The sequence below is a fragment of the Dendrobates tinctorius genome, unplaced genomic scaffold (assembly GCF_039654945.1).
Source record: "Dendrobates tinctorius isolate UK_male_01 unplaced genomic scaffold, ASM3965494v1 ptg000155l, whole genome shotgun sequence".
Classification (NCBI taxonomy): domain Eukaryota; kingdom Metazoa; phylum Chordata; class Amphibia; order Anura; family Dendrobatidae; genus Dendrobates; species Dendrobates tinctorius.
The window spans coordinates 11,185,735-11,199,607 of NW_027361822.1; the positions used below are offsets into that span (position 1 = coordinate 11,185,735).

General features: G+C 42.1%; 1 protein-coding gene across 1 annotated transcript in view; it reads right to left on the minus strand.

Annotated features, from left to right (window-relative positions):
- Positions 1-13,873, minus strand: part of LOC141051122 (uncharacterized) — a 175,294-nt gene that overhangs the window by 97,850 nt on the left and 63,571 nt on the right. Inside the window, exon 11 of the mRNA XM_073548009.1 lies at positions 350-1,787. Within this exon, the coding sequence (XP_073404110.1) occupies positions 350-1,787 (1,438 nt within the window). The remainder of the gene's footprint in view (positions 1-349; positions 1,788-13,873) is intronic.

A 13,873-nucleotide genomic window follows, 5' to 3' on the forward strand; every position in this document is an offset into this window, starting at 1 on the left:
AGTGAATATATCAAAATATGTTACTGAAATATTCAAGAGAATATTACATATAATTTAACTTTTAGCTAATATACATCTGTTAATAACTTCATATGTTTTAATTCAAATGTAAGATCTAACTTATTTTCTAGTTTACTTGTTACTTTGACTCTCTATAGGTGTTTTCTTGCACAGTTTATCAAAATATATGGTTTATTCCTGTGTGAGTTTTAATTTATGGTCAACAAATATGATTTTCAAGTAAAGCATTTCCTACCTTCTAGGTACAATAATGGCTTCTCACTTTGTGAGATATTTGATGTTTAGTAAGATTCCTTTTGTTGGTAAACATTGTTAGAATGAAAACGGCTTCTCTCTTGTGTGAATTCTCTGATGTCTAACAAAATATGAGCTATCTGCAAAACATTTACCACATTCTGAACATGAAAATGGCTTCTCCCCTGTGTGAGTTCTCTGATGTCTAACAAAATGTGCTCTATTTGCAAAACATTTACCACATTCAAAACATGAAAATGGCTTCTCTCCTGTGTGAGTTCTCTGATGTCTAACAAAATGTGAGCTATCTGCAAAACATTTCCCACATTCTGAACATGAAAATGGCTTCTCTCCTGTGTGAATTCTCTGATGTATAACAAAATATGATTTACGTGCAAAACATTTCCCACATTCTGAACATGAAAATGGCTTCTCTCCTGTGTGAATTTTCTGATGTGTAATAAAATATGATTTATGTACAAAACATTTACCACATTCTGGACATGAAAATGGCTTCTCACCTGTGTGAGTTCTCTGATGGGTAACAAGATATGATTTATTTACAAAACATTTTCCACATTCTGAACATGAAAATGGCTTTTCTCCTGTGTGAGTTCCATGATGTTTAACAAGATAGGATTTATTTGCAAAACATTTCCCACATTCTAAACATGAAAATGGCTTCTCCCCTGTGTGAGTTATCTGATGTCTAACAAGATATGATTTATCAGCAAAACATTTCCCACATTCTGAACATGAAAACGGCTTCTCAGGTCTATGAGATCTCTGATGTGTAATAATATGTGACTTCTCTGCAAAACATTTCCCACATTCTGAACATGAGTATGGCTTCTCCCCTGTGTGAGTTCTCTGATGTTTAATAAGACATGATATATCAGCAAAACATTTATCACATTCTGAACATGAAAATGGCTTCTCCCCTGTGTGAGTTCTCTGATGTGTAACAAGATATGATTTATCTGCAAAACATTTCCCACATCCTGAACATGAAAATGGCTTCTCCCCTGTGTGAGTTCTCTGATGTCTAACAAGATATGATTTATCTGCAAAACATTTCCCACATTCTGAACAGGAAAATGGCTTCTCCCCTGTGTGAGTTCTCTGATGTTTATTAAGTGCTTTCTTGTTAAATAGTTTTCCACATTCTGAACATGAAAACAGCTTCTCTATTGCTTGAGTTTTCTGATGTCTAACAATTTTCTTCTTACTTGTGAAACATTTCTCAGAGGAGAAATTTTTTTCTTCAATGTGAATTTTTTGATGTGAAACAAAAGATGTTTTGAGTGAAAAACTTTTTTCACATTCTACACTTGATAATGGCTTGTTTGCTGTAAGAGCAGTTACATTTTTAACACCTCTTTTGTGACTTTTATTTTTCTTAATAGTTTGAGAGAAATTGGAAGATAGGACCTGTTTTGCATAGATGTCAGTTACATCTTGAATGAAATCAAGGTCATCTGATTTAAAAACTGAAGATGTCACTTGTCCCACTGATCTCTTGGTGTAGTCACCTGTCAAGAAAAAAAATTATTTTTTAATAAATTATGTTGAAATATTTTTATAAGATTTCTAAAATACCCACAGAAATTGCAAGTTATGTAGCAAAATCAAATTACCGTATTTTTTGCACTATAAGACGCACCAGACCATAAGACGCACCCCAAGTTTTCAGAAGGAAAATAGAGAAAAAAATAATAATGTGTCAAATGGTGGTCCGAATTCAGCTTACCAGGGAAGGGATCTGGCAGAGGTGGAGGAATGGTCACAGGGCTCATTCAGTGGTCCAGGCTGGTGCGGTGGCTCTGTGCTGGGGCAGTTGTGCTGTGCTGGGGCAGGTGGGCTGTGCTGGGGCAGGTGGGCTGTGCTGGGGCAGGCGGGCTGTGCTGGGGCAGGCGGGCTGTGCTGGGGCAGCTGGGCACTGTGGTGTGGTGGTGGCGGCAGGCTGTGCTCCGGTGCAGGGGCAGCGGCTCCAATGCAGGAGCAGCGGCTCCGATGCAGGAGCAGCGGCTCCGCCGGCATTTCTTCAAAGCCCGGAGGCCCCTGCCCATCCGTTGCTGGCTGCCGCCATGTTGTGGTGGCCTCCGGGAACATGGACGCCGGGAAGATGGCCGCTGATCCGGGGACGGCGCCTGCTCAGATTCAGATCTCATCCCGAGATCTCGGGATGAGATCTCGTTGCCGAGATTTGAATCTCGTCTCCCGAGATCTCGGGACGAGATCTGAACCTGAGCATGCGCCGTCCCCGGACCGGTGGCCATCTTCCCGGCGTCCATGTTCCCGGAGGCCATGTCTTCCCGGCGTCCATGTTCCTTTGAGGAAATGTCAGCAGCACAGAGAGCCGCTGCCCCTGCACAGGAGCACAGCCCGCCGCCACCACCACACCACAGAGCCCCGCACCAGCCTCCAGCCATGGTCGGAAGTGAGAATATTGCGACCATAAGACGCCCCACCCCCCACTTTCCCCAAAAAATTTTTGGGAAAAAAGTGCATCTTATGGTCTGAAAAATACGGTATTTAACAATTAAACTGTAAAGTGCCACACAATATCAGTATGGAGGAAAGAAAAGCCATACAATCGTTAAAAGCTAACAATATCATCATAATCAAACAAGCCGACAAAGAAGGAGCTGTAGTCATCATGAACATGTCAGATTACATCCAGGAAGACTCATCAAGAATAAATATAAATATTTAGTGGAAATCCTCTGCGCTGCTGAATGATTGAAGAGACATCAGTCCATGTGTGGCTTATTAATAAACTGTTACAAGAACTTCTTCCTCAGGAAAAAGAAGGACCACATGTACATCGAAGATACAATGGTGGATTTCTTATAAGTGCACTTCTTAAATCTAGGAACCAAAAAGATACCACCTGATAGTTCAGGCTATGTCAAAGTCCAATGCAAGCATATCTGATCTTATGATGAATAAACAAAAATTCACATACAATATATTGCATACGATTGTTAAAATGGTCCAAAGTAATTAACACAAAAATAAAGGTAAAATAGTTAAAATACATAGGAATTTTGTTCTGGTCTTGAACCCTTGTTACATTAGTTAAAAAAAGAACACACATTTAATGTCCTGCTGCTCTACGTTGTCAGCTATTCTGTCTGATGCTGGGTGATTAGTATGGGTGAGAACTCATTTAGATCAGAGACAAGTTTCTCGTTTATGTTCTAATAAATTACTGATGTTTAAAACTCAGGTGGTATCTTTTTAGCGCCTAAATTTAAAAAGTGCACCTATAAAAAATCCTACGTTGTATCTTCTATGTACATGTGGTCCTTCTTTTTCCTGAGGAAGAAGTTCTTGTAACTTCGAAATGCGTAGAATAAAGCCACAATTTATTAATAAGCCACGCTGTAACCCGTGGATCTGCAGCAGCTTAAAACTACTACAAGAGTAAAAGAAATCTAATCAATTTAGCACACTTCTTTATATGGATAAAACCATAATTTGCACCATATTCTCTCTCCCAGCATTTTTACATCCAGGAAGCACACAGACAACTCTTGGACAGAAAATACTACACTCCACTTCAGATCTGAAGAAGAAATGGAGAGTGGTGGTCATGGGGGATTCCCTGTTGAGAGGAACAGAGGCCCCTATCTGCAGACCGGATAGAACCTCAAGAGAAATGTGCTGTCTTCCAGGTGCAAAAATTAAAGATTTGTCTGACAGGATATCAGGACTCTTCAGACCTACAGATGACTACCCATTCCTGCTAATACATGTGGGAACAATTGACACAGCAAGAAACGACCTGGAAACCATCTGCAGAGACTTTGAAGACTTAGGTAAGAAAGTGAAAGAGCTGGGAGCGCAGGTGGTCTTCTCTTCCATCCTCCCAGTGGATGGCCAAGGAACAAGGAGGTGGAATAAGATTCTGCAGGTGAACAACTGGCTACGTCGATGGTGCAGTCAGCAAGGATTTGGATTTCTGGATCACGGAGTGAATTACCTATACGATGGACTACTTGCTAGAGATGGGGTGCACCTTACGAAGACTGGAAAACATGTATTTGGAAGTCGCCTTGCTACACTTGTAAGGAGAGCTTAAAACTAGAACAATGTGGGAAGGGAAGCAAAAGGCCAGAAAAAGCCATACACCTGACAAATACTATTGAGAACTCTGCTATTAGAAGTGGAAAGGAAGAACAAAGACAAAAAAAATCTAAATAATAAAAATATTGGAGAAAGAGAAACCAATCACAAACTAAAATGTTTCTATACTAATGCACAAAGCATGGGCAACAAACAAGGAGAATTGGAACTATTAACACAGGAAAAAAAAATATGATGTCATTGGAATCACTGAAACTTGGTGGGAAAATACACATGATTGGAATACAAGGCTAGAAGGATACAACTTATTTGCAAGAAACAGACTTGATAAACGAGGAGTAGGTGTCGCATTATATGTTAGAAACGCGCATATCTGCACAGAGATTGAAGCTTCAGAGACTGGGAGTTCTGTGGAAACTGTTTGGGTAAGAATACAAGGAGAGAACAACGGAAAGGACACCATTGGAGGCATTTACTACAGGCCGCCTGTGCAAGCTGAAGATATGGATGAACTCTTTATGCATCAAATGGCCAAGTTCTCCAAAAAATATGACATAGTGGTCATGGGAGATTTCAACTATCGAGACATTTGTTTGGAATCTCTTTCAGGCAAAATTAACATGTCAACCAAATTCTTATCCTCTCTTGACTTTATCTTCCAAAAGGTAGGGGAGAAAACAAGGGGATCTGTTACCTTGGACCTAATCCTTATAAACAGGGAGGAAATGGTTGAGGAGGTAAGAGTGGTTAGCGCCCTAGGAGGTAGCAACCATGCTATATTAGGATTTTGGATAACTAGAGGAGGAAGACTGTGAAGACTCAGACTTCAAGGTTAGATTTGTGAAAGGCAGATTTTAAGGGACATAGGGAGAATCAGAGGGATCCTATGGCTAGATATCATTAAGGACAAAAATGTCCAGGAAGGATGGTAAATCTTGAAAAAATAGATTCTCAAAGCACAATCATTAACAATTCTGAAAAGAGGAAAGAATAGGAAGCATTTAAAGAAACCAGGATGGATAAACACAGAACTTAAACACGTGATAAAAAGGAAGAAACAAAAAATTATCAAATGGAAAGAGGGAGGCATATCGAAAGAAGAATATAACACTGTCTGCAGAGCCTGAAGGGCACAAATCAGATTAGTTAAAGCTGACAATAAATTAAGGCTTGCAAGATACGTCAAAAGCAATAAAAAAAATTTTTGGGGATATGTCAAAGGTAAAAGAAAAGTCAAAGATGCTAAAGGATTTTTACAGGATGAAAATAATGAAATGATAAGACAGGATGTTGAGATGGCCTAACTTTTAAATTCCTATTTTCCATCTGTTTTCGCTTAGAAAGGAAATGTAACATGAACTGATCTTCACTGTCCTATTAAAGGAATAGAAGAATCCAGAATATCTATAAACAGAAAGATAGTGAGGAAACACTTAGCTAACATAAATGAATTCAAGTCTCCAGATTCAGATGAATTACACCCCAGAAAACTGAAGGAAATAGCAGAAGAAATTTTTGAACCACTCTCCATAATCTTTAAAAATTCTTGGAGAATGGGAGAAGTCCCAGAAGACTGGAGAAGAGCAAATGATGTTCCTATCTTCAAAAAGGGGAAGAAGGTGGACCCAGGGAACTATAGGCTGGTGAGTTTGGCTTCTATACCAGGAAAGATATTTGAACAAATTATTAAACATGTATGTAAGTACCTGGATAAGAATGAAGTGATTAACCAGAGTCAGCATGGGTTTGTAACTAATAAGTCATGTCAGAATAACTTAATTTCCTTCTATGACAGAATCACTGACTGGGTGGATGAGAGAAATGCTGTAGATATAGTATATCTTGACTTCAGCAAAGCATTTGACAAAATATCTCACACAATCCTTATTGAAAAAATGACTAAGTATCGAATGGACAAGGCAACTTTTAGGTGGATTCATAACTGGCTTAGTGATCGGACCCAAAGAGTGGTCATAAATGGCTGCACATGGAAGAATATCTCAAGTGGGGTACCACAGGGTTCTATTCTGGGCCCTGTATTGTTAGACATCTTTATAAATGATTTTGATGAAGGAATTGAGGGCAAACTGATTAAATTTGCTGATGGCACAAAGCAAGGAGGGATTAGCTAATACTAAAGAAAAGAGAGATGATTCAAAAAGATATAAATAAACTGGAGCAGTGGGCAGCAACTAACACAATGGTTTTTAACAGGAAAAAATGCAAAGTACTACATTTGGGCAATAAAAATGAAAAAAGCATATACAAATTGGGAGGAATAGGGCTAAGCAACAGCACATGTGAAAAAACTTGGGTATACTAATAGATCACAGACTGCACGTGAGTCAACAGTGTGATGCAGCAGCAAATACAATTCTGGGATGTATTAACAGAAGCATACAGTTTAGATCACGTGAAGTCATTATTGCCCTCTACTCTTTGATCAGAACTCATCTGGAATACTGTGTCCTGTTTTGAGCACCACATTTTAAAAAAGACATCAACAAACTGGAGCAAGTTCAGAAAAGAGCGACCAGAATGGTGACAGGTCTGCAAACCATGTCCTATGAGGAACGGTTGCAGGATTTGGGAATGTTTAGCTTGCAAAAAAGAAAACTGAGAGACTTAATAGCTGTCTACACATAACTCAAGGGCTGTCACATTGTAGAAGGATCATCTTTATTCTCATTTGCACAAGGGAAGACGAGAAGCAATTCGATGAAACTGAATGGGGGGAGACACAGATTAGATATTAGGAAAAACTTTTTGACAGTTAGGGTGATCAATGAATGGAACAGGCTGCCATGAGGTGGTGAGTTCTCCTTCAATGGAAGTCTTCAAACAGAGGGTGGACAGACATCTGTCTGGGATGATTTAGTGAATCCTGCTATGAGCAGGGGGTTGGACCAGATGACCCAGGAGGTCCCTTCGAACTCCACCATTCTATAATTCTATGAACCCACCAAAAAATACAAAGAGGAACTAACACATATCATCAATTCATTTGATTCTACTTCATCACCACTACTGGAACTAATACCAAACAATCCCCAAACATTTACCTTCTACATGTTGCCTAAAATACATAAAGAAGGTAATCCTGGGAGTCCAATTATATCTGATATTAGGACATTAACTGAAAATATCTCAGACTGGGTGGAGAACATTCTGAAACCCTTGGTGAGGCGCACACCCAGCTATATCCAGGACACCACGGATATTATCTGCAAATTGTCAGCCCTGGGCCCATTTCCTGAGGACACAATACTAGCCACCATGGATGTAGAGTCTCTCTATTCCAACATTCCTCATGAGGATGGGATTGCAGCATGCAAATATTTCCTTAAAAAAAAAAATCTAGCCACAGAACCAACACTGCAATTTATCAGGTTTGTGCTCCATCACAACTATTTTTCCTTTGGGAACAATTTATACCAACAGTGTATGGGCAGCGACATGGGAAGAAAAATGTCCCCACAATATGGTAACCTATTTATGACTAAACTAGGAGGAGGAGATTTTGTCATCTTGCTCTATTAAACCTCTGGCATACTTCCGCTACATTGATGATCTGCTAATAAGCTGGACAGGCGCAAAAGATGAGCTGCTTACCTTCCACAATAACTTCAACAAGTTCCACCCAACCATCAAGCTCACCCTCAACGTCTCAAAGTCCCAAATACATTTTCTGGACACAACCATATACATCAATGACAACAGCATACTGTACAAACATCAATTTGCAGTGCCTTGCGATAGTATTCAGCCCCCTGGAACTTTTCAACCTTTTCCCACATATCATGCTTCAAACATAAAGATAACAAATGTAAATTTTTGGTGAAGAATCAACAAGTGGGACACAATTGTGAAGTAGAACGAAATTTATTGGTCATTTTAAATTTTTGTGTAAAGTCAAAAACTGAAATCAACTTCACAATTGTGTCCCACTTGTTGTTGATTCTTCACCAAAAATTTACATTTGGTATCTTTATGTTTGAAGCATGATATGTGGGAAAAAGTTGAAAAGTTCCAGCGGGCCGAATACTTTTGTAAGACACTGTAAGCCCATAGGACGTCCGGCGTATCTTAGATGGAATAGCTTTGATCCAAGACACACAAAAAAAATCCATCAACTACACTCAAGTTCTGAGGTACAAGTGCTTTTCATTAAATTAGAATATCATCAAAAAGTTAATTTAGTTCTTCAATACAAAAAGTGAAACTCATTTTATATAGAGCAGACCTGGGCAAAGTGCAGCCCTCGGGCCACATCCGGCCCTCTGACTGTCTCAGTCTGGCCCGCGGACCGAAACAGCCGTGGGGCTGGAAACCAGAGGTCCGCGGGCCACACCATGCCCGCTCGCTGGCTCTCTCCGTTTTCATCCTAGGAGCAGTCAGCATTGGTGGAGGAGGGGCCTCCAGCCACTTCCTCCACCAGTGTGTGAAACAGCTGTTGCGATGACGTCATCTCATCGCGTCAGCTGTGTATCGCCGGAGAGTCAGCGCACCGGAGGCAGAGAGAAGAGCAGAGCACCAGGGAACAGGACCCTGGTGAGTATATGGTGGTCTTTTTTCATATGTGTGAACATGGGGATTCTATGGGGGGTGACAGACAGCACATGGGGATTCTATGAGGGTGACATACAGTACATGGGGATTCTATGAGGGTGACATACAGCACATGGGGATTCTATGGACATGAGAGACAGCATATGAGGATTCTATGGGGGTGACAGACAGCACATGGAGATTCTGTGGGGGTGACAGACAGCACATGGGGATTCTATGGGGTTGTCGTGCAGAACATGGGAATTCTTTGGGGGGGGACATGCAGCACACCGGGATTCTATAGGGCTGTCATGACATGGCATATGGGGAGGCTACGGGGGTGACATGTAGCACATGGGGAGGCTATGGGGGTGACGTAGCACATGGAGAGGCTATGGGGGGGGTGACATGCTGTGCATGGGGATGCTATGGAGCTGTCGTGCAGAACATGGGGATGCTATGGGAGTGAAATGTTGCACATGGGGAGGCTATGGGGCTGTCATGCAGAACATGGGTAAGCTATGGGGGTAATATGCTGCACATGGGCAGGCTATGTGGTTGTCATGCTGCACATGGGGAGGCTATATGGGTGTCATCCTGCACATGGGGATGCTATGGGGCTGTCGTGCAGAACATGGGGATGTTATGGGGGTGAAATGTTGCACATGGGGAGGCTATGGGGCTGTCGTGCAGAACATGGGTATGCAATGGGGGTAACATGCTGCACATGGGCAGGCTATATGGTTGTCATGCTGCATATGGGGAGGCTATGTGGGTGTCATGCTGCACATGGGGAGGTTATGGGGGTATCATGCTGCACATGGGAAGGCTATGGGGTATCATGTTGCACATGGGAAGGCTATGGGGGTGACATGCTGCACATGGTGAGACTATGTTGGCCTCATTCAGTATATGGGAAGGCTGTGTGGGGACTCATTCAGTATGTGAAGAGACTGTGGGGCTCATGCTGTATATGGGAAGGCTGTGTGGAGCTCATGCTGTATATAGGAAGGCTGTGTGGGGCTCATGCAATATATGGGGAGGGCTGTGTGGGGCTCATGCAGTTTATGGGGAGACTGTGGGGCTCATGCAGTATATATAGGTAGGCTGTGTGGGGTTCATGCAGTATAAAAGGAGGCTGTGCTGGGCTCATGCTGTATATAGGTAGGCTGTGTGGGGTTCATGCAGTATAAAAGGAGGCTGTGCTGGGCTCATGCTGTATATAGGAAGGCTGTGTGGGGCTCATGCTGTATAAGGGGAGGCAATGCGAGGCTCATGCTGTATATGGGGAGGCTGTATGAGGCTCATGTATATAAGGGGCAGTGGGGGGTTCATACAATATACAGAAGGGGCTGTACTTGGGTTCAAAGATATATAGGGGGGTGTCACCATACTTAATTTTGCTCAATATTAAGTGACACAAATAATATTAATAAATTAATATTGAGGAGAATTAATTTCAAGCTATTGGTTCGGCCCTCCACAACAGTCATAGTCTCTCATGTGTCCCCTTGGGAAAATTAATTGCCCACCCCTGATATAGAGTCATTACAAACAGAGTGATCTATTTCAAGTGTTTATCTCTGCTAATGTTGAGGATTATGGCTTACAGCCAATGAAAATCCAAAAGTCATTATCTCAGTAAATTAGAATAATTAGGCTTCCTAAGTATTTAAAAATGTCCCTTAGTATGTTTCTATAGGCACCACAATCATGGGGAAGACTGCTGACTTGACAGATGTCCATAAGGCAGTCACTGACACACTCCACAAGGAGGGTAAGCCACAAAAGGTAATTGCTAAAGAAGTTGGCTGTTCACAGAGTGCTGTATCCAAGCATATTAATGGAAGGTTGAGTGGAAGGAAAAAAGTGTGGTAGAAGAGGTGCACAAGCAACTGAGATAACCGTAGCCTTGAAAGGATTGTTAAGAAAAGGTTATTTAAAAATTTGGGGGAGACTCACAAGGATTGGACTGCTGCTGGAGTCATTGCTTCAAGAGCCACCACAAACAGACGTATCCAGGACATGGGCCACAAGTGTCACATTCCTTGTGTCAAGCCACTCATGACCAATAGACAATGCCATAAGTGTCTTACCTGGGCCAAGGAGAAAAAGAACTGGACTGTTGCTCAGTGGTGAATGATGAAAGTAAATTTTGCATTTACCGTATATACCCGTGTATAAGCCGAGATTTTCAGCCCATTTTTTTGGGCTGAAAGTTCCCCTCTCGTCTTATACACGAGTCATATACCTGGGGGTCGGCAGGGGAGGGGGAGCGGGGGTGTCAGAGATCATACTTACCTCCCCTGGCGCGGTCTCTGCAGCTCCCCTGTTTCTCCACGGTCCCCCTTCCCACCTTCAGCGTCACATGGTACCGCTCATTAAACTTATGAATATGCGTATATTCATGAGTGTAATGAGCGGTACCACGTGACCGCTGAAGGCAGGAAGGGAGACCGTGGAGAAGCGGTGCTGCCACTGCAGAGACCGCGCCAGTGGAGGTAAGTATAGCGATATTCACCCCTCCGGGGTGTTCATCGCTGCTCACTCCTGTCTGTGACGTTTAGGCAGCAGGGGGTGCGGTGACGTGGTTAGTGCGCGCCGTGCCTTCTGCTGCCTGAACGTCACTGACAGACGACATGGCAAACAGCGGTGAGCAGTGATGGCCCCCAGACAGGTGAGGTCCTGAGCAGAAGGTGAGTATGGCATTTTTTTTTTTGCAGCAGCATATGGGGGCATAATATATGGAGCATTTTATGGGGGCAGCATATGGGGGCATATTCTATGGAGCAGCATATGGGGGCATATCCCATGGGGCAGCATATGGGGGCATATCCTATGGGGCAGCATATGGGGGCATATCCTATGGGGCAGCATATGGGGGCATATCCTATGGAGCAGCATATGGGGGCATAATCTATGGAGCAGCATATGGAGGCATAATCTATGGAGCAGCATATGGAGGCATAATCTATGGAGCAGCATATGGGGGCATAATCTATGGAGCATCTTATGGGGCATAATCTATGAAGCATTTTATGGGGCATATTATTCTATGGAGCATCTTGTGTGGGCATTATTAACCTTTGCGCAGCATTATATGGGGTGTATTTTGTATGTATTTTGTATGGAGCATCTTATGGAGTATCTTATGCGGCATAATCTATGGAGCATCTTATGGAGTCATAACCTTTATGGAGCATTATATGGGGCATATTATTCTATGGAGCATCTTATGGGGCCCATCATGAACTGTATGGAGCATTATATGGGGCTCCTGATTCAATATGGATATTCAAAAACATTTAACCTACTGATGTCTCAATTAATTTTAGTTTCTTTGCTATCTATTTTTATCTTTGAAATTTACCAGTAGCTGCTGCATTTTCCACCCTAGGCTTATACGCGAGTCAATAAGTTTTCCCAGTTTTTTATGGCAAAATTAGGGGAGTTGGCTTATACAAGAGTATATACGGTAATTTGGAAATCAAGGTCCCAGAGTCTGGAGAAAGTGTGGAGAGGAACATAATCCTAACTGCTTGAGGTCTAGTGTGAAGTTTCCACAATCAGTGATGGTTTGGGGAGCCATGTCATCTGCTGGTGTAGGTCCACTGTGTTTTATCAAGACCAAAGTCAGTGCAGCCGTCTACCAGGAAATTTTAGAGCACTTCATGCTTTCCTCTGCTGACAAGCTTTTTGAGGATGGAAATTTCATTCTCCAGCAGGACCTGGCACCTGTCCACACTGCCAAAAGTACCAATACCTGGTATAAAAACAACAGTATCGCTGTGCTTGATTGGCCAGCAAACTCGCCTGACCTTAACCCCATAGAGAATCTATGGGATGGAGTATTGTCAAGAGGAAGATGAGACACACCAGACCCAACAATGTAGATGAGCTGAAGGATGCTATCAAAGCAAGCTGGGCTTCCATAACAACTCAGAGGTGCCACAGGCTGATCGCCTCCATGTCACACCGCATTGATGCAGTAATTGATGCAAAAGAAGCCCCGACTAAGTATTGAGTGCATTTATTGAACAGACATTTCAGTAGGCCAACGCTTCAAATTTTAAAATAATTTTTCAAGGTGGTGTTATAAAGTATTCTAAGTTACTGAGATAATGACTTTTGGTCTTTCATTGGCTGCAAGAAATAATCATCAACATTACCAAAAATAAACACTTGAAATAGATCACTCTGTGTGTCATAACTCGATATAATATAGGAGTTTCACTTTTTGTAATTGAAGAACTGAAATATAATTTAGTGAGAAGCACTTGTACATTCGAATCTGTTCACATAGTAAAGACAGAAAACTACAGCTGCTATCACTGAGGAATACATTGCTACAACAAGGATACCATCCACTGGTGATAGGGGACCAGATCCACAGAGCTAAAATGTTGCCAAGAAGCAGCCTCCTGGATTACAGACAGAGAGGACAACAACAGGGTGCCTCTTGTGGTCACATACAACCCCCATATGAGCATCCTAAGGAAAATTAATTGGTGCTTATCTCCAGCCCATATTCCACAGAGACCACAAACGAATATATATATTCTCAGAACTATCACTTCTCACCTACAAACAGCCCCCTAACTTAAGGAATCTCCTTGTCAGAAGTGTTGTCTCATCACCATCAGTGACAGCCACATTCCCATGTAACAATACAAAATGCAAAACTTGTAACCACTGTGACAGAGTCACTGGTGAAGTTGGTGAAGTGATGTAAAGGAGATACGTGTCACTGTGCATGATGGCGTCAGTGATGTGAAACCAGAATAGTTTCCTCCAGCACACTGGGTGTTGAGACGTTTTATATAAAGTTATATAATGGGTTGGTTTTAGTGGACCTCAGTAGAATGGGTGGGGGGAGGATCACATATCTCCATCGGCAGTGTTGTTACAGGGCATGCGTGATGTCAGCATCATGAGATGAATCACATGATGGAGTCACATAGTCTGAGCTTAAATGGCT